General features: G+C 62.0%; 1 protein-coding gene across 1 annotated transcript in view; it reads left to right on the forward strand.

Annotated features, from left to right (window-relative positions):
• Nucleotides 1-20,643, forward strand: part of LOC122213240 (SCO-spondin-like) — a 56,897-nt gene that overhangs the window by 11,845 nt on the left and 24,409 nt on the right. Inside the window, exons 21-59 of the mRNA XM_042927364.1 lie at nt 153-409; nt 727-861; nt 1,493-1,689; nt 1,820-1,947; nt 2,035-2,144; nt 2,474-2,623; nt 2,757-2,850; nt 2,945-3,114; nt 3,327-3,560; nt 3,779-4,000; nt 4,431-4,667; nt 5,262-5,390; nt 5,486-5,577; nt 5,675-5,906; nt 6,044-6,196; nt 6,291-6,431; nt 6,535-6,717; nt 6,824-6,974; nt 7,580-7,733; nt 7,875-7,932; nt 8,733-8,837; nt 9,156-9,359; nt 9,606-9,715; nt 10,600-10,753; nt 10,834-10,987; nt 11,494-11,566; nt 12,363-12,420; nt 13,842-14,018; nt 14,318-14,461; nt 15,551-15,721; nt 15,806-15,970; nt 16,699-16,878; nt 16,997-17,119; nt 17,290-17,419; nt 17,524-17,649; nt 17,826-17,917; nt 18,800-18,973; nt 19,244-19,408; nt 20,044-20,296. Coding sequence (XP_042783298.1) covers nt 153-409; nt 727-861; nt 1,493-1,689; nt 1,820-1,947; nt 2,035-2,144; nt 2,474-2,623; nt 2,757-2,850; nt 2,945-3,114; nt 3,327-3,560; nt 3,779-4,000; nt 4,431-4,667; nt 5,262-5,390; nt 5,486-5,577; nt 5,675-5,906; nt 6,044-6,196; nt 6,291-6,431; nt 6,535-6,717; nt 6,824-6,974; nt 7,580-7,733; nt 7,875-7,932; nt 8,733-8,837; nt 9,156-9,359; nt 9,606-9,715; nt 10,600-10,753; nt 10,834-10,987; nt 11,494-11,566; nt 12,363-12,420; nt 13,842-14,018; nt 14,318-14,461; nt 15,551-15,721; nt 15,806-15,970; nt 16,699-16,878; nt 16,997-17,119; nt 17,290-17,419; nt 17,524-17,649; nt 17,826-17,917; nt 18,800-18,973; nt 19,244-19,408; nt 20,044-20,296 — 5,985 coding nt within the window. The remainder of the gene's footprint in view (nt 1-152; nt 410-726; nt 862-1,492; nt 1,690-1,819; nt 1,948-2,034; nt 2,145-2,473; nt 2,624-2,756; nt 2,851-2,944; nt 3,115-3,326; nt 3,561-3,778; nt 4,001-4,430; nt 4,668-5,261; nt 5,391-5,485; nt 5,578-5,674; nt 5,907-6,043; nt 6,197-6,290; nt 6,432-6,534; nt 6,718-6,823; nt 6,975-7,579; nt 7,734-7,874; nt 7,933-8,732; nt 8,838-9,155; nt 9,360-9,605; nt 9,716-10,599; nt 10,754-10,833; nt 10,988-11,493; nt 11,567-12,362; nt 12,421-13,841; nt 14,019-14,317; nt 14,462-15,550; nt 15,722-15,805; nt 15,971-16,698; nt 16,879-16,996; nt 17,120-17,289; nt 17,420-17,523; nt 17,650-17,825; nt 17,918-18,799; nt 18,974-19,243; nt 19,409-20,043; nt 20,297-20,643) is intronic.

Raw genomic sequence — 20,643 nt, forward strand, 5'->3', positions numbered from 1 at the left:
TATCCAGACTGGCCTGGGCAATGGGAGCTCTCCAGGATTCCCCCAAGCTGAGGGTCTGTTGGGAGTTGCGTGGAACCTGGACCAGGTGCATCCCCTAGATACAGCTCTGGCTTCATGTCCTCATGACTCTGTTTCCCCACCGCCCCCCACAGTGTGTGCCAGGGTCGGCAGTGGCACTGCACGAGCCGCCAGTGCCGTGGATGGTGCCAGGCATCGGGTGCCCCCCACTATGTGACATTCGACGGGCTGGCTTTCACCTTCCCTGGAGCCTGTGAATATTTGCTGGTGCGAGAGGCCAGCGGCCAGTTCACAGTCTCAGCCCAGAACCTGCCCTGTGGGGCCAGTGGCCTCACCTGCACCAAGGCGCTGACCGTGCAACTACAGAGCACCATTGTGCACATGCTCAGAGGTGGCTGTAACATTGAAGGGTGGCATGGCCAGGGAGGGGCGTGCTGGGTGGCATCACAGTTCTGCACGGGTGACCAAGGCCCGGGGTTCCCCACTGCTTACCATCAGGGAAGTGGGGCTGGTGCTTTTCCTCTCTCCTCTTGTGTGGGAATCATAATTCTGGAAGGCTCCAAGAAATTAAGGTCCAGAGGCTTGCCCAAGGTCTCATAGCTAGAGAAGCAAAAGGAAAGGTTGGACAGCAGGCTGGTGAGGGCCTCCTGGGGATCTGGGAGCCCTTCTACTCCGAGGCAGGGCCTGAAAGTCTCTCTTCCTCCGCAGGCCGAGCAGTGATGGTGAATGGGGCGAGCATAACACTCCCCAAGGTCTACACGGGCCCTGGGCTGAGCCTGCGTCGTGCTGGTCTCTTCCTGCTACTCACAACCCGCCTGGGCTTCAGCCTGTTCTGGGATGGAGGTCAGGCCCCAACTTTAACCTTAACCATCTGACCCATGCCCGCCTTAGTGTCATGAGGCTGGCTCCCCCTAAACCCTTCCTCTTCCATACGAGTGGCGGGAGTTCCCAAATTGCGCTCTTAAAATTATGTTTCTCTTCAACGTAAGAGCAACAGTGCCTCACCTAAGAAATATTTAGAAAATACCTAGTTTGGGAAAGAAGAAATGAAAATAAATCTCCTAACATCCCACCACCCAAACCCAAGCGGTAGGCATTTTAGAAATAACTGTTACTGAGAAATCGAAGAAAACCAGAGTAACCCCTGACAGGGGAAGGAGTTGCCTGGTTGGCACAGCGAGGTTGCCCTCTGAGTCTCTGGTCACTAAGGCCTCCGGGTCTGGTGGTGTCACAGTCTGTCTTGGAGCCTGGATCCCTCCCAGAATCTGGCCCGCTGGAGAATTTCCCTCGTCCCGCTTCTGCCCTCGCCCTCCAGATCTAGGTCTCTTACCATCGCCAATCATCCTCCCAAAAGAGTGCACGAGCACCCCTTATTGGGTTGTGGTCCCTGGGCAGATGGTCAGACAGGCCCACGGAATAGCCGCCCTTGTCTTCTTTCTCCACAATGCTGGCCCCTGCTGCCCCCTCTGCCCAGGCACCCGGGTCCTGGTGCAGCTGTCCCCGCACTTCCGGGGCCGTGTGTCTGGTCTGTGCGGGGACTTTGATGGAGATGCCAGTAATGACCTGCGGAGCCGCCAGGGGGTCCTGGAACCCACAGCTGAGCTGGCTGCCCACTCCTGGCACCTGAATCCTCTCTGCCCTGAGCCGGAAGAGCTGCCACACCCCTGCACCGTGAGCATGGGTGGGAATGGGGGGAGGGAGTGGGGGCAGCTACAGAAACCTGCAGGGGGTAGGATCCAGAGGCTGGGTGCTTGCAGATGGGGTCTAGCTGGTCCACGATATGGACCTGCTCTGCCTGCAGGTGAACGCCCACCGGGCCAGCTGGGCCCACGCCCGCTGCGGGGTGATGCTGCAGTCACTCTTTGCCCGGTGCCATGCAGAGGTGCCCCCACAGCAGCACTACGAGCGGTGTGTGCATGATGCCTGCGGGTGAGAGGGGCGAGCCTGGGGACAGGGTGGGAATGGGTAGGTTGGGGGTGGGGAGGGGGTCCAGGGGCTGAACAATCCCTTCCACAGCTGTGATTCGGGGGGTGACTGTGAGTGTCTCTGCTCGGCCATTGCCACGTATGCAGATGAGTGTGCCCGGCATGGGCTCTTTGTGCGCTGGCGCAGCCAGGAGCTCTGCCGTGAGTGTGCCCTGCCCTGGGTCCCCGATGCCCAATCCCACCGCCCATTCCGCTCCTTCATGGGTGCTCTCCCTGGCCTGCCAGCAAGCCATGCGTTCATTCAAAGGCAAATATGTGTGGTGTTCACGCTGTCGTAGATGAACCAGACGGGCAAGGTTGCTTTCCTATAGAACTGTCATGTTGCCAACGGCCTTGGGAGGGGCTCAGCAAGAGTCTACACCGTGCACCCCTGTGCCCTCCATGAGTATCCGCTTGGGCTGGCTCGCCTGCTTGTTGCATCCTGGTGCCGTTGCACCTCAGTGACCCAAGCCTCTCTCTTCTCCACCCAGCTCTGCAGTGTGAAGGGGGCCAGGTGTATGAGGCCTGTGGCCCCATATGCCCCCCCACCTGCCATGACCATGGTCCTGAACCTGGGTGGCACTGCCAGGCTGTCGCCTGCGTGGAGGGCTGCTTCTGCCCCGAGGGGACTCTGTTCCATGGTGTGTAGGGTCAGAAGAGGCAGAGGGGAGGGGACCCTGGGAAGGGGAAGAGAGCCACAAGGCCTGGGTGACAAGGCTGGCACTAGGGGCCGCTGTGCCCCTTTTGCTCCAGTCCTACCCTCTGTGATCCCAGGAGGAGTCTGCCTAGAACCAGCTTCCTGCCCCTGTGAGTCAGGGGGCAGCTTTTTCCCCCCGGGGACTGTGCTGCAGAAGGACTGTGGGAACTGGTGAGTGCGGAGGGGGGGTGGCTCAGGGGAGCCCCATGCCCCTGAGTTGCCAAAGCCCAGCTCTGCGGCTGATCCCGGGACGCTGTGTGCTCAGCACATGCCAGGAAAGTCAGTGGCTTTGCGGGAGTGGCAGGACCCGCTGTGAGGAGCCGGTGCCCGGCTGTGTGGAGGGAGAGGCCCTGTGCCAGGAGAGTGGGCACTGTGTGCCCCACGGGTGGCTTTGTGACAACCAGGATGACTGTGGCGATGGCTCGGACGAGGAGGGTGAGTGTCCTCGTCTGTGGGGGGCAGTGACTGAGTGATGGGTCTCTCCTACTGTGCGGGTGTCTCCTATGCGTAACTGAACGGTTTCCTGAGCTGCTGCTCACATCGCCGGCAGCGATGGCTGGCGGGCAGGGCTGTTCTGGTCTTTCCAGGGTCAGGGGCTTCTCTAGGACCCTTTGTCATCTTGCCCCTGCCTGCTTGCCCCATGCCAGGCTGTGCCACCCCAGGCTGTGGGGAGGGGCAGATGTCTTGCAGCTCCGGCCGCTGCCTGCCCCTGGCCCTGCTCTGTGACGGGCGGGACGACTGTGGAGATGGGACGGATGAGCAGGGCTGCCCGTGCCCCCACGACTCGCTGGCCTGTGCTGATGGGCGCTGCCTGCCCCCCGCCCTGCTCTGTGACGGACATCCCGACTGTCCCGACGCTGCCGATGAGGAGGCCTGTCTGGGTGGGTGGTCTCCGCTCTGGACTCCAGTCCACAAGGCACCCCCCTCCCACCCCCCCCCACCCCCTTGTCTTGTGAGCCCCAACCTTCCTGCCTCCCCTCCTCCACCAATTCAGGCTCCTGCTGGGAAGCCGGCACCTGTAATGTGTGCACAGGGCCACCCCAAACAGTGGGATTACAGGGCAGCGTTTGGGACCAGCTCCTCCTTTCTCTGGCTGCAGGGCAGCTGAATTGCACTCCTGGGGAGGTGTCCTGTGTCGATGGCACCTGCGTGGGGGCCATCCTGCTGTGTGACGGAACCTGGGACTGCCCAGATGGAGCCGATGAGGGACCCGGGCACTGCCCCTTCCTTTCGCTGCCCACTCCCCCGGCTGGCACTTTTCCGGGCCCCTCCGCTGGCTCTGGGGAGACTGCACCAACTCCCCTGGCCAGTGCCAGCCCTGGTGAGTGTCCTGGAGGAAAAGGGGTAAGAAAACTGCAGTCCCGAGGCCTGGGAAAGAAGAGTGGGGAGGGCGCCTCAGAGGGAGGCATTGGGGCATTGGGGCTGGCACAGACGCAGCCTCCTGAAGACACCAGAATGCACAAAGGGAAGGGGGTTTAAAGAGGGACTGGAAGAGTCCAGATCTTACTTGCGGACATGCCCCCACGCCCCCAACCGCTGAGGTGAGGTGGTTGGGGTGGTCAGTGGAATGCCTGGACGAGAGGAGAGGTTTTGGGAAACCAGTCAGGGAGCAAACGGGCGGGAGCGACGGGACGTGGGGAGGTGGGGGCAGTCCGGGCTCGGGAAGGGGGCGGGAAGGGCGGGCACCGGGAGGCGGGCGGCGGCGGTGGAGGGGCCGGGCGGGCCGGGTCTAGCGCGGGTGCCCGCCGCAGCGCCCCCCTGCGGCCCCCTCGAGTTTCCGTGCGGCAGCGGCGAGTGCGCCCCGCGGGGCTGGCGCTGCGACCGCGAGGAGGACTGCGCCGACGGCAGCGACGAGCGCGGCTGCGGCTGGTCCTGCGCGCCGCACCACGCGCCCTGCGCCCGCGGCCCGCACTGCGTGTCCCCCGCGCAGCTGTGCGACGGTGTGCCGCACTGCCCCGACGGCTCGGACGAGAGCCCAGAGGCCTGCGGTGAGAGCCTGGGCCGCCTCGGGGCCGTGTCTTCTCCCCTCCCCACCCCCCCACCCCCCCGCGGTGGGCTGCAGGCTAGGGAGCGACTTGGGGCTGCGACCTCAGAGTGTCCTTTGATCTTTTTCCCCAAATTCTCTTTGAAGACTTTGCCCTCCCCTCCCACCCCACCCCCCTTCCCCAGGGGAAAGAAGAAAGAGGCTTTTGTCTTTGCCCGCATTTGGGCCAGAAGGGACACGAGGATGGGCAGTGGCTCAGCAGCGTGGGGAGTGGGCCTGTTTGGAGGGCTACCCCTCCAGCTCCACCCCACCAGACCTGGGAGTTCCCTTTGTGCCCCTGCATGTCAGCCCTTCCTGTCCTGGCCACCTCACCCTGGGAGGAGGGGGCAGCTGTCCACCGGCTCCAGTGCCTCCCCAGGTCCGTCTGCCCCTTCTGGACCCCTCCCAAGGTGTCTTTGAGCCAGGTTCAGGTTCCGTGTAGGCTCAGCCTTCTCCTTGCCCTCCCCTTCCAGTACTCTTGGCTCCCCCTGCCAACCCCTCTGCAGAGAGAGGGTGGGAGGGGCAGGAGCCCAACAGGACACTCTCCGGGTGCCCACAGGCTCCACCCAGCTGCCCCCCTGCGGTGGCCTCTTCTCCTGTGGTTTGGCTCCCCAGCTGTGCCTGAGCCCCGAGCAGCTCTGTGATGGGATCTCTGACTGTTCCCAGGGCGAGGATGAGCTGGGCTGCGGTATGGACACGGTTCCCCTGATGAAGGCCAAGGCTGGTGGGGGCTGCGGGGGGGGGGAGTTCTCGTCTTACTGTTTTCTCTTCTCTTCCCCTCAGAGGGGATGACCGCCCCAGGAGGCCCCAACGGGACAAAGGTTCCCTGCCCGGAATACTCCTGCCCTGATGGCCTGTGCATCAGTTTCCAGCTGGTGAGAGAGGGAAGGAGGGAGGGGGGAAGGGGGTGGCACAGGCAGAGCCATTGTGCCACCTGACTTGAAAGGAACTTTGATCCTGTTCCCTCCCCAGGTGTGTGACGGGCAGCCTGACTGTGAATTGGCAGGGATGGCAGGGCCTTCCCCAGAAGAGCAGGGCTGTGGGGCCTGGAGCCCCTGGGAGCCGTGGGGGCCATGCAGCAGGACGTGTGGGCTTGGGGTGCAGGCCCGGAGCCGCCGCTGCTCCCCACCTAGTCTCCCGGTGCTGCAGCACTGCCCAGGCCCTGAGCACCAGACTCAGGCCTGCTTCACGGCCGCCTGCCCCGGTGAGGGGCCTGGGGTACCCGGGAGGGCCAGGGGGCGGGCGGCGGCCCAGAGAGAGCAAGGGAGAGGAAGATCACGGGGCTCTCAGACTGGCCTCATGCCCCCCTCCTCCCACTTGTCCTGCCCCTTCTCCTCACAGTGGATGGTGAATGGACCTCTTGGTCTCCCTGGTCCCCGTGCTCTGAGCCATGCACGGGCACCATGACCCGGCAGCGGCAGTGTCACCCACCCCAGAATGGGGGCCGGACCTGCGCCATGCTGCCCGGGGGCTCTCACTCCACCCACGAGACCAGTGAGTGCGAGGAAGGAGGGCACGGCTGGGAGGTGGCTTGTTTCGGCAGGGGACTGACCCACCGTTCCGAACCGTGGTTCTGATTTTCTCTCAGGGCCCTGCCCTCGGGATGGCTGCCTCAATGCCACCTGCTCCGGGCAGCTGGTGTTCTGGCCCTGTGCTCCCTGTCCTCTGACTTGCGATGAAGTCTCTGGTCGGGCTGTGTGCTCGGCTGACCAGCCCTGCAGCAGCCCAGGTAAGGGCGGGGGGCGGGGGGCGGCTCTGGGCCCAGGTTGTGGCCGGTGTGTCTGTGGAGGCTGAACGCTCTGCAGGGAAGCCTCACCCTGGGCCTTCTCTAGGCTGCTGGTGCCCTGCCGGACAGGTGCTGGGCAGTGAGGGGCAGTGTGTATGGCCCCGGCAGTGCCCCTGCCTGGTGGATGGCACCCGCTACTGGCCTGGGCAGCGCATCAAAGCCAGCTGCCAGCTGTGCATCTGCCAGGATGGGCGGCCCCAACGCTGTCGGCCCGATCCAGATTGTGCTGGTGAGGCCCCACCCTTGACCCTTCCCGAGGGGTCCTTGTCCCCTCCCAGACTACCCAGCTGGGCACCCAGCCCTCCTCTGACCCCTGACTCTTGGTTCTCCCGCAGTGAACTGTGGCTGGTCATCCTGGTCCCCCTGGGCTGAGTGCCTGGGCCCCTGCGGGAGCCAGAGCATCCAGTGGTCCTTCCGGAGCCCCAACAACCCCCCCCTCTCGGGTCAAGGTCGCCAGTGCCGGGGCATCCACCGCAAGGCCCGCAGGTACTTGCACCCACCCCAGGGACCCACAGAGACCTTTACCTCTCACCTCCAGCGCCCAGGTAGGAAGCTGCTGGTGTGCCCTTTCTTGAGATACTTCCACAGCTACCATGGACTCCAAATGCGGAACCTCTCCTACTCTGAGCCCTATTAGTCTAAACACCAGGATTCCCAGCGCCTCTTTGGGGGAATATCTGGCCTTCTTCTGCATCAGTTTTAGGCTCTCAAGGTCCAAAAGAGGGGTATAGGGAGCCCACAAGTCTAGGGGCAAGTATGGGTCCTCTGGTTTGCACCCTGTGCCTCTGAAGGGAGGTACTGAGGGGGTGAGCCAGATCTGCCCACCACGCCCCCTCTGAAATGGGCTCCACTGGCTAGGGTCTTGGCACAGATTGCTTCCACACCCCTTTCTTGGGCCAGTTGCAGTTTCTGGGGTGCAGGGCTGGGAGTCAGGAGATAGGGAGACCAAGCATCGCAGCTGGTCCAGGACTTTTCCCGGTTTTATCACTGAAAGTCCCAAGTCCTGGGAGACCGCTCACTCCGGGCACACCAGGACGGGCTGGTTGCCTAGGCGAGCCCACTCACCCGGCAAGTGGCGGCCCTTCTTCCAGGTGCCGGACGGAGCCGTGTGAGGGCTGTGAGCAGCGGGGCCGTGTCCGCAGCGTAGGGGAGCGCTGGCGAGAGGGCCCCTGCGGAGTCTGCCAGTGTCTGCACAACAGCACCGTGCGCTGCTCCCCCTACTGCCCACTGGGCGGCTGCCCCCAGGTGAGGGGGCATAGGGGCCTGGGGGCGGGGCAGTGGGAGGGGCATTGTGTAGCGGCCAGGGTTTCCAGCGGCCCGATAGGCTGGGTCGGAGGTTGGCAGGTGGCCGGCTCAGCTTGTCCAGCCTGACTCTTGTGTCCGCAGGACTGGGTCCTGGTGGAGGGAATGGGAGACTCGTGTTGCCACTGTGCCCTCCCTGGTGGTGAGTGGGTCTGGGGAATGGCAGGGAGGAGGATGGTGAGGACTCAGAGGGAGCCCCAGGTGGCAGGATTGAGCGGGGTGGGGGGGACGAGGGGGGATCCGTGGCTACCCCAGCCCCGGCTGGAGGGAGCCTGAGTCCTGGATACTGGGGAAGGAAGGGGCCCTCTGGGTGGAAGGGCTTGTCTCTGTCCTCCTGAGATCAGGTCTCTTCTGTCTTTTTTGGGCTAGAATTCTGCCTCCCCGTCGAGGGTGCTTTCTTTTCTCTGGTTCAGCTGGGTCAGGTCTGGTTCCTGGCCTTTCTCCTAAGAGGAACCAAGACAGAGTTCAACTTTTTCAAGAGTATTTTTGCTTGGAAACTGAGTTATAAACGAACAGAAAAACACAAAGTCTTGAAAGTGAATGCGTTTATGGGTCTAGATTCCTGCTCCTAAAAGTGCACCTACAGGCTGCTGAGGTTAGAGGAGGGCCAGCACTCACAGTTGTACAGATTGTTCACTGTGCAAGTTGGCAAGTGGGAGCTAGACTCCAGCCCACAGGGGTGCTTCCATCCAGAGATACCCTTTTCTAGTGCTCAGAAAGGTCTTCTATTTCTAAATACTCAGTGGAAGTGAAAACCCCCAGTTCATGCCAAGGGAAGGAGAACAGGCCTTTCCCAGCTGGGAGGTTGTTCTGGGGGCTCCTGGAAAGTCCTGAGGGAGAAAGTGCTGCAAGAGGTGGGGAGAGGCCTGGGTGTGGGGCTTGGGGCTAGTGTGAGCCTATCTGCAGGTCTCTCCCTCTTGAACCTTGAGTCTCCCCACACAGGTGAGAACCAGACGATCCTCGCCATGGCCACTCCTGCCCCTTCTCCAGCCTTCAGTCCCCAGATTGGACCCCGTCTGGTCACCTACGTTCTGCCTCCACCTGGAGGTGAGGGCCACATGCGGTTGTAGGTCAGAGAGGAATTACCACCCAGGGTTTGCCCAGCCTAAAAGAGGAGGCAGGAACGCTGCAATTTATCCCTGCCTTCCATGGGGAGGATGGTTATCCTAAGGATCTGGAAGTCATCCTGGCTTAGGTTGCCTGTTTGACTCTGCTCTCTCTGGACCACCCTTCCAGCCCAAGTCGAGGTCAACCATGGGGCCCTTTGCATCCCTCAGCCCCCCTTGTGACTTCCTGACTATGTCCCTGGCAGGCACCCGCCACCCTCTTCCCTTGCACTCCAGCCCCTCTCTCTTCTGCACCCAGACCCCTGCTATTCTCTGCTGGGCCTGGCCGGACTTCCCAAGGAAAACCTGCAGCTGGAGCTCCCCACCCAGGCTGCCCTCTTGGGGGCTCCCACCAGGGGGCCTGGCTATCGGGGCGGGAGCACGATCGAGAACACTCGCACTCAGCGGCACACTCTGCCCCCCTACCTGCAGCTGGACCTGATGCTGCCCAGGAACCTCACTGGTCAGTGCGGTGGGGGCGGGGCAGGAGGGACTGGCGGTGATGGGGGGCGGGGCTGGGGGACGGGGCGGTGATGGGGGCGGGGCTGGGGATGGGCGGTGATGGGGGGCAGGGCTGGGGGGGACCGGGGCGGTGATGGGGCGGGGCTTGGGATGGGGTAGGAATGGGAGGCGGGGGCTGGGGTTCACTCTCTCAGCTCTGACCCCCGCCTCCCCCTCGCCCCCTCCCTCCCCCCGGCCCACGCTCTAGGCATCATAGTGCAGGAGACTGGGTCCTTGGTCTTGCTGCAGTTCAGCACTGATGGTCTACACTGGCACAACTATAGTGACATCCTGCCTGGCATCCTGCCCCCAGCCAAGGTACTGCCACTCGAGCCTCCTGGGCCAGTGACCCACATGCCTCTTTGCGAATCCCACCGTCTTTGTCCCCAAGGGCCTTCCAGTGTCCCCGAAGAACATTCTTATATTGGAGGCTCGTTGAACACCTGTCATTAGCAGAGCGTCAGGAGCTATCCAAGTGGCTCTGGTGTGGGGCAGGTGTGCAAAGCTCTGTGGAGGGAGGGGAGTCAGGGGACATCAAGTTCACTGAGGATTTCAGAGGCCATGTCAAGAGCAGCTGGGACCCAGCCCTGCCCTGGGGGTTTACATCCTCCCCAGGGAGACAAGCCTCACGAAGCAGGAGGGATCAGTCTACACCATGTGTTCACTCTTAATTCTTTTTTTTAAGGTTTTCCCCCCCCCCAATTTTTAATTTTATTTCTTATTTGAGAGAGAGAGAGCACATGCATGTGTGCAGAGGGGTAGGGAGGGAGGGGCAGAGGAAGAGAGAGAGAGAGAAAGAGAGAGAGAGAGAGAGGGAGAATCTTAAGCAGGTTCCACACTTAGCGAGGAGCCTGATGAAGGGCTTGATCCCATGACCCTGGGATCGTGACCCTGAGTCAAAATCAAGAGTCTGCCACTCAACCAGCTGAGCCATCCAGGTGCTCCTTCCCTCTTGATTCTTACGGGGCACTAGCCAGGCCCTGGGGACTCACCAGCAGGCACAACCTGGCCCCTGCCCTCAGGGCACCAGGACCAGAACCCACAGCCTTGAGGGACCCTGGTGATTAATGCCAGGAGAGCATGCTTTTCATGCCTTGACGGCTGGGGGACTCGGATTGGGCGGGGGCACTCAGCAGGGTCGGGTGGCAGTCCGGAGAAAAGGCAGGTTCGGGTCTGGTGAACAGTCACCCCTGTTCCTGCAGCTTTTCCTTAAGAACCTGGATGAAGTGGCCCCCACAGTGTGGATGTTTGGCCAGATGGTGCAGACTCAGCATGTCCGGGTGTGGCCCCGTGTCCCCCACAGTGACACCAACCACAGCACCTTCCCGTGGGTGGAGCTGCTGGGCTGTGAGCCAGGTATGGGCGGGGCTGGCAGTGGGATCGGCGGGAGTGGGAAGAGGGGCGGACAGGAGCCCTCAGCCCTCCCCTCCCACCAGCGTCCCCGCTGGTGGCGCCCCTGTGCCCAGGGGCTGGACACCGCTGTGCCAGCGGTGAGTGTGCCCCAAGGGGAGGCCCGTGTGATGGCGTGAAGGACTGTGAAGATGGCTCTGATGAAGAGGGCTGTGTGCCCCTGCCCGCGGGCACTGGCAGGTACGGGTGCCCAGCTCAGCCTTGGAGGGGTCAGCCACGGGAGAGATGTCCTGCACTATTTCCCTGGCCTTGCGTGCTGTGTTGGTGCAGCTGGGTGCCTTTGGAGGCCCCTTCCCACCACGGGATTCTAGGATCCTCTGCCATTTTCCTAGAGTCTGGAGGTCACTGGTTCTCAAAATGTGGCCCCTGGACCAGCAGCAGCAGCAGCATCACCTGGCAGTTGTTAGCAATGCAGATTCTCAGGCCCGAGCTCCGCCGGGCTGAGCCGGACACTCGAGGGTGGGGCCCAGAAATCTGTTTTACAAGCCCTGCAGGGGGGTTAATATGTTGAAAACCACTGGGATAATGTCTCCTTTGTCTAGTCTTAGTGGGCGTGCCCTTTTGGAGTGCCCCAGCCCTGCCCTGCCCTGCCCTGGGCCCACCCTGGGAGCGCTGACACCCCTGCCTGGGTGGTGGCTCTGAAGCTGGGAGAACCCCTGGAGTCCCTTGGTTATTTTTCCTCCCAGAGTCCGGTCCACAGCCGGGACCCCAACTCTCTCCTCCACCCTGCCCGGACAGCTGTTCCCCCAGCCCAGCAAGGTGAGTGGAGAGCTGTAGGCCCAGCAGGTGGGGTGCGGGGCATGGGGAACCCTGGTCCCAGGGCCTCAGCAGCCACGTTCCCTCGCCCTGCACTCTCCCTCTCTTCGCACCTTCAGCCAGCGCTGCCTCCCCACGTGTCCCTGGTCTGCTCTCGCAGTCCGCTTCAGCCCGTGAGCCTTCCGGGGGCCAGCCCGGTGCTGGACTGGGGGCTGGAGGTCAGAGGGGCAGAGAAGCACAGGGCAGGTGCCTGGCCTGGAGGAGTTTGGGAGACAGGAGAGGCCTTCACCCCCAGGTGGCAAAGTTATGCCCACAGGGCTGGAAACAGGGCATCAGACACTCAGAGGTGGGAAAAGCCTTACTTGTCCCCAGGGTCCCCAGAGGCTTCCTGGAAGAGGCTTGAAGGATGGGGCATCTGAGGCAGTGGGGTCTGCAATGTGGAGATGAAGGGTGGACACTCTCCCTCTGGAGAACAGCCTGGTCAGGGACCCAAGGGGAGAGCGACCATAGCGCTGAAGCCCATATGTGTGGATACTGGGGGGAAGATGGGGTTTGGGGGGGCAAGAGCAGAAGCAGAATCCTAGGTGGGTCAGCGAGAATAGCCCCTGGGTGTCAGCCCGGAGGTGTTGTAGGGAAGTAAGTCTCCACCCCCCAGCTGTGCCCTGTGCTGCAGGGACAGGGGAGGGGCCATGGGACATAGGTGCATCCCAAAGGCAATGAGAGCTAGGTCCCTATTCTCAGGTGGAACTGCCCTCGGGGCCCTGCGCTGTATGGGCAGCTGACCCCTCTCCCTCTGCAGGGTCTGGCAGATGCAGAACACTGGCGTCCCTGGCGAGGGTCATCTGTACCCCCCACAGGTATGTACCCAAACTCTAAGCCCCATCCCCAGCCCCCCACCCTGCCCACCCCTTCAGGGCGAGGGCTATTACATCTCGGCATTCAGTCTCCTGACACCTGACATCCCTAAGTGGAGCAGGATTGCTTCTAGAAGGAATACTTGGTCACCGTGGAGGACACCTTGGCTAAATCCTGCCCCTGCCCACCCTCCCGGACTGTAGGGTTGGATCCCCCAGACTGGTTCCCAGGGCTGAGCGTGTGCCCTGAAGTATGGTTGCCTTCTCCAGACCCCTGGCCAGGACAGGGGCTCCCTGGGGCTACGGGGTGCTGTCTGGCCCCGCCTGTGCCCCCTCTGTTCACCTATGGATGCAGCCACGTACCCCTTTCTGAAGGGTTTGCTGGCCACGCATGTCTCTAAGTGGGCACAGGGAACATGGGGTCACCAAGTTAGCATGTTCCTAAACTGGACAAGGAAGGGGCTCCCTGAGGGTCATATACCAGCCTCCCTGGTATATGGACAAGGACAAGGACAAGGAAGGGGCTCTCTGAGGGTCATGTACCAGCCTCCCTGGTATATGGACAAGGACAAGGACAAGGAAGGGGCTCCCTGAGGGTCACGTACCAGTCTCCCTGGTATATGGACAAGGACAAGGACAAGGAAGGGGCTCCCTGAGGGTCATGTACTAGCCTCCCTGTGGCTGCCTGACTTTTCACCTGCACGTTAGCCTGAGGAGAGCTGTCTTCAGAGCAAGGCCAGAAATGGGCGGGGCTGTCAGCTGGCTGTGGCTTGGCTCTGACCTCCTCTTTTGGGAGATGTTGGCTTGCCTCACCACCTCCCTGGGCTCTGTTTTTCCATCTGTAAGAATAAGAGGTCTGAGTTCGACCCCTTCCCGTGAGTTCCAGCGAAAGTCATCCAGGAGCCCGGCTGGCCCGTCCTTCTGTGTTTTTTGTGAAAAGCAGACGAAGCAACTTGTACCATCGCTTGAGTCCGCAAGATGCAGGCTATGTGATGAATTCTAACGTCACGCTGAGTCTGGTTCTCGAAAACTGGCTGTGTCATAACGTTAATCCTTTGTTGGGCAATGAGAATCTCGAACCCCCTTTTTGCTGTAGCTGCCAGGAGGTCATCGGGTGCAGACTTGAATGTCTCATTGTGCTGTCGGTTCCTCTTGGAAGCTGCCGTGTGTGGCTTCTTGAGAGTAGGGTACAAATCTCAGCTTGACACTAAGCGCTTTTGTGCTTTCATTTAAAACCTTCTTGTGCTCCTTGGACTACCAAGTTCCACCTCATTTGTCGTCTGAAGTCCCTCAGAAGGTGTGGTGTGGTCTGTGCTCAACCCCGCACCACCCAAAGCCTGGATACCCCTTTGGAGAACCCATTTCTGCTTCATCTCACGGAAGGGGAGCTGGAGGGCCTCACCTTTCTCCTTCTGCACCCACAGGGAAGGGGCCAGTGACCCAGGTCCCAGACTCCGAGGCTCCTCGCTTGAGTCCTCGGGAATCTGTGCAGACCATGACCACCCCTCCCACCTCCCAGCCTGAGGCCAAGGCCCTGAGACCAGGAACGACAGCCATGACAGAGCTCCCCCTGCACCCCATGAGTCCAGTGGCCCCTGCTGGTAAGATTCTACCATCTTCTGCCTGCTAAACCTATGCATCTGAACAACTCCCCGTCGGAGAAACAGGCCCCTGGAGGTTAGCCGCTTTGCCCAAGATCCCACAGCGTAAGGTCAGAGTTTTGGTAGGATCAGGCCTAGGACCAAGTCTCCTGATGCAGTTCACTGTTCTTCCATTATCCCAAGAGAGGCGGGAAGTGGGGGCACACACACCAGATGTCAGGAGGAAGGAGACTGGGGGCTGAGGGAGGGGGGATGTGGTGGGCAGGTGTCCAGTCAGCTGGCCGCGATGGTGCCCACAGGCCAGAGTGTCGCCCCGCCGCCATTCCCACCTGTGCAGTGTAGCCCAGGCCAGGTGCCCTGTGAGGTGCTGGGCTGCGTGGAGCGGGAGCAGCTGTGTGATGGGAGGGAGGACTGTCTGGACGGCTCCGATGAGAGGCGCTGTGGTGAGTAGGGGACCCTGCAGGGCTCCCCGGAGAGTTTGAAGTCATGTGGGTAGCAGTGACCAGAGGGCTTTAGGTTTGGAGAAGTCTCTGCCCCCTATTCCTGGCTCATATGGGAAGGAACTGTGAGGGGCTAGGGGTAGCAGAGAGTGAAAAGAGCCTGAGTGGGTAAAAACAGCTAGGAATGTGTGTGTCTTTGGGGATGGTGACGAGGGCAAATGCAGTAGGTCTTAGGTCATGGCTTGTTTCATAAACCCTGTCTGATTTTTGAGGAGACTCATCTAACCATCTATCCATCCATCCATCCATATATGCATACATCCACCCACCCATCCATCTACCTACCCACCCATCCATCCATTCATCTACCCACCCATCCATCTACCTACGCACCCATCCATCCATTCATCCATCCACTTATCCATCCATCTATCCATCCACCCACCCATCCATCTACCTACCCACCCATCCATCCATTCATCTACCCACCCATCCATCTACCTACCCACCCATCCATCCATTCATCCATCCACTTATCCATCCATCTATCCATCCACCCACCCATCCATCTACCTACCCACCCACCCATCTATCCACCCACCCATATATCCATCTATCCATCCATCCACCCACCCATCCATCCATATATCCATCCATCCATCAATCCATCCATCCATCCCTCCACCACCCACCCATCCATCCATCCATCCATCCATCCATCCAAAGTAGATCACTATGCTCAAAGTCTACTCTCTCAATCAGGGAAGGGCCACCCCAGGGAGCATGCATTCAGGAAGAGGTTATCCCAGGGAAGGAACTGTTGTTCTAGACAGCTTGATGTTTTTCTAGACCCCCCATGAGCCATTAACAAGCAGAAAGGCTGGGTGAGAGCCTGTGCAGACCAGAGCCCATGATCTCCCCCTCACATGTAGACAGAAGGCTGTACTGAGCGTGGGAAGCTTCAGGAGGAAGGAGGGGCAGGATCTCTGGTTGACAAGTGTGTTCTGCTTTTGGCCCGAGGTTGAAGGGGCTCAGTGTATCACCCAGTCAGGAATCACTTATGTGGCTCCCTTCCCCTCACCTTGCTGGCAGCGAGCACCGCGCCCTTCCCAGTGCCCACCACGGCCCTGCCTGGGCTGCCGGCCTCGAAAGCCCTCTGCTCCCCGAGCCAGCTGAGCTGCGATAGCGGTGAGTGCCTGCCGGCCGAGCGACGCTGTGACCTGCGGCCTGACTGCCAGGACGGCTCTGACGAGGACGGCTGTGGTACGGACCTGGCCAGGGGACACCTCTGAGGGCCCCGCTCCTGCGCGAGCCCCCTCTGAGTCCTGCGCACCCATCCCCTTGCAGTGGACTGTGGGCTGGCGCCCTGGTCTGGCTGGAGCAGCTGCAGCCGCAGCTGTGGGCTGGGCCTCGCCTTCCAGCGCCGGGACCTGCTGCGGCCTCCCCTGCCTGGGGGCACCTGCCCGTCTGATAGGCTCCGCAGCCAGCCCTGCTTCGTGCAGGCCTGCCCAGGTGACTGGCACCCGGGCCTCCTCAGGACCCCGCCCCCCCTGCCCCCGGAAGGGACACCTGGGGTGGATTCCTATCCGAGATCCACCTGGGGGAGTGCCCTTGCGCTCTTGGGGACCCCGGTGTCTGGGCTCCTCTCCACGACTCTAGGGGGACAGCCCCTTCTGAAGTCACAGCCTCGTACCTCCAAAGGGCTTAGGAGGAAGGCTGCCCCTGGCCTTGCCCTTTTTCCTGCCTGAGTGGCCCTGGATGGGTTCCTACCCTCCTCTAGTGTGGGGACTGGATGGGTAAAGTTGTTTCCACTTCAGAGTGAGGGTGTTCCCAGGCTGTGCCTGAGGCCTCATAGCCCTTGTGTTCTGTAGGTGCGAGGGAGTAGTCCCGACCTTGCCTCTGCTCCAGAGAGGGGTTTCCCACACCTGGTCTCCTAACCTGGTTTTTTCTGCTGCCGCCAGGAGGAGCCCCGCTCCAGTCTCCCCACTGCCCCAGCCCTTTTCCAGGGACCAGAGCCTTCATCCTGGGAGGCACCTAGAGATCTTTGCTCAAGTCCCTCCACCAAGGGGAGGTTTCCTGGGACAGGAGAAGAGCCTGTTGAGTCCCCGTGGTGCTGCCCTAGGCCACCTAGCTGGCCACCACGCAGGCCCCTTCTCTACCCTGCCACCTTGCTTTCTCCAGTGCGGTCTGAGTCTCCTTGGGCTCACCTGGTCCGCCTCCATCCTTTCTTCCCCCCACAGTGGCTGGGGTGTGGGCTGTGTGGGAGGCCTGGGGGCCCTGCAGCGTCTCCTGTGGGGGTGGCCACCGAAGTCGGAGGAGGAGCTGCGTGGATCCTCCGCCCAAGAATGGTGGTGCTCCCTGCCCTGGGGCCTCCCAAGAGCGGGCACCCTGCGGCTTGCAGCCCTGCACGGGTGACACAGGTAAGGGAGCAGGGCTGGGCAGGGGCATCCAGGGATGGAGCCCTGTGGGGGTGGGGCTGTTAGGGAAGGTCACCGGGCCTCCTGCTACCCGCCCCACCTAGTGTCCCTCTCCCACCAGACTGTGGGCTGGGCCGTGTTCACATCAGTGCTGAGCTGTGCCAGAAGGGGCTGGTGCCACCATGTCCACCGTCCTGCTTGGATCCTGAGGCCAACAGAACCTGCAGTGGACGCTGTCTGGAAGGTGAGGCACACCCAGCAGTCAGGGTGTGGCAGACAGAGCCCTCGGGAGGAGGATACTCACCAGCCTTCGGTCTCCAGCCTCCCTGCCCCTCTCACCAGCCTTCGGTCTCCAGCCTCCCCGCCCCACTGCCCCCCTGCGTGGGGCTGAGTGCCCTCCTGCCTCCACCCCAGGATGCCGCTGCCCCCCTGGGCTTCTCCTCCATGATGGCCGCTGCCTGCCCCTCTCTGAGTGCCCTTGCCTGGTGGGCGAAGAGTTGAAGCAGCCGGGGGTGCCCTTCCTCCTGGACAACTGCAGCCGCTGGTGAGGATGTCTTCTGTGGCAGGGAGTGCCTGGGTCAGGGGACCAGCCCCTCTCCACCCCCCCCTTCCCAGTCCTGACCTCCTCGGCCTCTCCCTCCCCTGCAGCGTGTGCGAGAAAGGGGCCCTGGTGTGCGAGCCCGGGGGCTGCCCTGTGTCCTGTGGCTGGTCAGCTTGGTCCTCCTGGGGTCCCTGTGACCGCTCCTGTGGCTCTGGAGTGCGAACTCGGTTCAGGTGTGCAGGACGGAGCCATTGTGGCGGGGGTAGGGGGCAGGGAGAGGAATATGGGAGAAGGAAGGGAAGGGGTGCTGGAGGGTGGAGAAGGTGACGGTTGGAGAACAGGTGACCGGGAAGACAGGAATGAGGGCAGGCAGAGGAGAGCGGGTGCCCAGGCCGCCTATCCCCCCCAGGTCCCCTTCCAACCCTCCGGCTGCTTCTGGGGGTGCCCCGTGTGAAGGCAACAGGCAGGAGCTGCAGGCCTGCCACGTGGAATGCGGGACAGGTAGGTCAGGAGCCCGGATGGGGGCCTGCTACTCACCCCCCAACCCTCATGCCTGCCTTCCTCCTCCCAATTCCCACCCTGGGGACAGGGCATGACCGATTGGGCCGCTGGCCACCCACATGGAGTCAGTGCGGCCTTCTGGTCCAGGAGGCAGCCCCAGAAGGGGCCATGATGCATGGGGCTTTGTCGGGGACAAGACAGAGGGTGGGGCCCAGGCGGCACCCCCCTCCCACATGCCCAGCACAGGCTGGTCTTGGGGGGCCGGGGTGTCCTGAGAGCAGGAGAGAGCTTCACTGGTCCTGCTGGCCGAGTGAGTGAGGGTGGGGCGGGCAATCAGGAGCACACAGATGCCAGATGAGGGAGCCCAGGCTGTTTCCCTCTTTCGTGGCCCAGGGTGTCCTCAGGCAGAGCAGGTGACGGCAGAGGTCTCTGCAGGCAAATGGGACAGAGGCGAGAATAGGAGTTGGGGGTGCGAGCATGGGTCCGTGGGGTCTGGGCCAGGCTCTCATAGCAGAGGAGGGAAGGAAGGGGAAGGAATGGCTGCTGGTGCACCGACAGGTGTCTTTGGCGACTGGGGTTTCTAACATGGAAGAGAAATGAAGGATAGGCGTTTAGAAGACTCTGGATGAGTTGATCTGGGGGAAAATGTGAGGGTGGGTGGTGGACATGAGGTGCCAGCCGAGCCCACAGGTAGAGTGTGGCCTGAGCTGGAGCTTGGCTGAACAGGAGCTGTGCTTCGAGAGAGAGGCCTGGGCCTGGAGGTTGGGGGGAGGGGGTCCTACCTTCCACTTTCGAGGGGCAGAGGCTTCTCAGACCTGACCCGGTCTCCCTCCCAGCTCTGCCAGGAACCCTGTGCAGAAGGCGTGTCCTTTTCTCCTCCAGAGACGCTGGGCTGGACGCTCTGGGAGCCCTGGTCCTCCTGCTCCAGGAGCTGCCTTACCCTTGGAGGAGACCCTGGGTGGCGCAGTCGTTCCCGGCTCTGCCCCAGCCCCGGGGACACCTCCTGCCCAGGAGAGGCCACCCAGGAGGAGCCCTGCAGCCCCCCTGTGTGCCCAGGTGTGCCCCCTCTGTCCCTGGAGTGGCCTGGGCACTAGGGTGGGATGAGGAGCAAGGCAGAAGAATGACCCCTTGGGCACCTGGGGCAAGGAGGCTAGAGCAAACCTATTGTCCCGAAGAATCTCCTCCACCCCCAGCCTGTGATTCGCAGGGTGGGCCGGGCCTGAAGGGACCTTTGGGACAGTCCTGGAGGTGTGGCCCTCCTGCACCCCACCCCCTACCCGCACCTTTGCCGGTGTCCGTGATGACGAACTTGGCTCTTCCTGACAGCGCAAAGCATCTGGGGTCTGTGGGCTCCCTGGTCCACCTGCTCAGCCCCCTGTGATGGGGGCATCCAGATTCGTGGGCGCAACTGCTCCGGCTCCACCCCTGGGGACCCCGAGTGCCAGGGACCTCACAGCCAGACCAGGGACTGCAACATGCAGCCCTGCACAGGTGCCAACCTCCCCCTAACCCTTGCCGTTCTCTACCCAGCCACGTCCAGCCAGCCCCCCGGGGATTTTGACCTCTCTCCACCCCACCTTCTCACATCACTGACCTCTGGCTCCAGGTCAGGCCATACCCTGAGCTAAGAGACTCCCGGATTTCCTGTGTCTCCCTCCTCTGGCTCCCATACCCTGGGGACCGGGCACTGGTCCCCAGTCTTTGCTCCTCCCTGCCCAAGGTCTCCTTCCCAGGCATGTGGCCGAGGAGGTCAGACTGGCCTCTGGGCAGAACCACTCACTGCAGGAATTTCGAGAAGCAGGGCCAGCCCTTCTTTAGAAGCCCTTGGCCCCATTCTCCCTGTCCTTTCTCCTTTGAGCCCCCACTCCTGGCCCAGGTGGCTTCTGTCTTCCTGCTCTACTTCCAAGGATATTTGTATTAAAGTCAGGCAAAGCTATGAATCTTAACTGGCAACCTTTCAGACACTGGAGCGAGCCTGCAAGGGAGGGGGAGTGGGAGGGGTTTCCCGTGGCTCCTCAGTCCTGCTCCCCGACCATGACCACCGGCATGTAGCTTCCCCTTGACCCCTCCATCCCCTGGCCCTTTCCTCCTGCCCATGCTGAGACCCTCTCTGTCTGCCCATCCAGCCCAGTGCCCAGGGGACATGGTGTTCCGTTCGGCGGAGCAGTGCCGCCAGGACGGGGGCCCCTGCCCTCAGCTGTGCCTGGCTCAGGACCCTGGGGTGGAGTGTACCAGCTTCTGTGCCCCCGGCTGCGCCTGCCCCCCTGGCCTTTTCCTGCACAATGCCAGCTGCTTGCCCCGCAGTCGGTGCCCCTGCCAGCTGCACGGGCAGCTCTATGCACCGGGAGCAGTGGCTCGGCTGGACTCCTGCAATAACTGGTAAGCTGCCAGCCTGGAGGGGGGGATGGGGGGGAAGGGAGGCGAAGGTGGGGGAGGTGATTTGTGAAGGAAGCAGGGGCTGGAGAGGGTCTTCTACCCTCCCTTTCAGTCACCCCTGTTTCTCTTTCCTGGATGTTGAGATCCACTGGGTTTCTGCTCAAACACCTTGAAGCCCCCAACACTCCCAAGCTGACACCAGGCCCTGCTGGCGGGGACATGTGACCCCGCCCCGCCCCCACCCCCACCCCCGCCCCACCCTGCCTTGTGCTTCTCTCATTTTTCTTTCCTTTTCTTACATTTCATTTCATTTTCTCTGTTCTTCTTGTTCCTCTTCCCTTTTCTTCCCT

The sequence above is a fragment of the Panthera leo genome, chromosome A2, assembly GCF_018350215.1.
Source record: "Panthera leo isolate Ple1 chromosome A2, P.leo_Ple1_pat1.1, whole genome shotgun sequence".
Lineage (NCBI taxonomy): Eukaryota > Metazoa > Chordata > Mammalia > Carnivora > Felidae > Panthera > Panthera leo.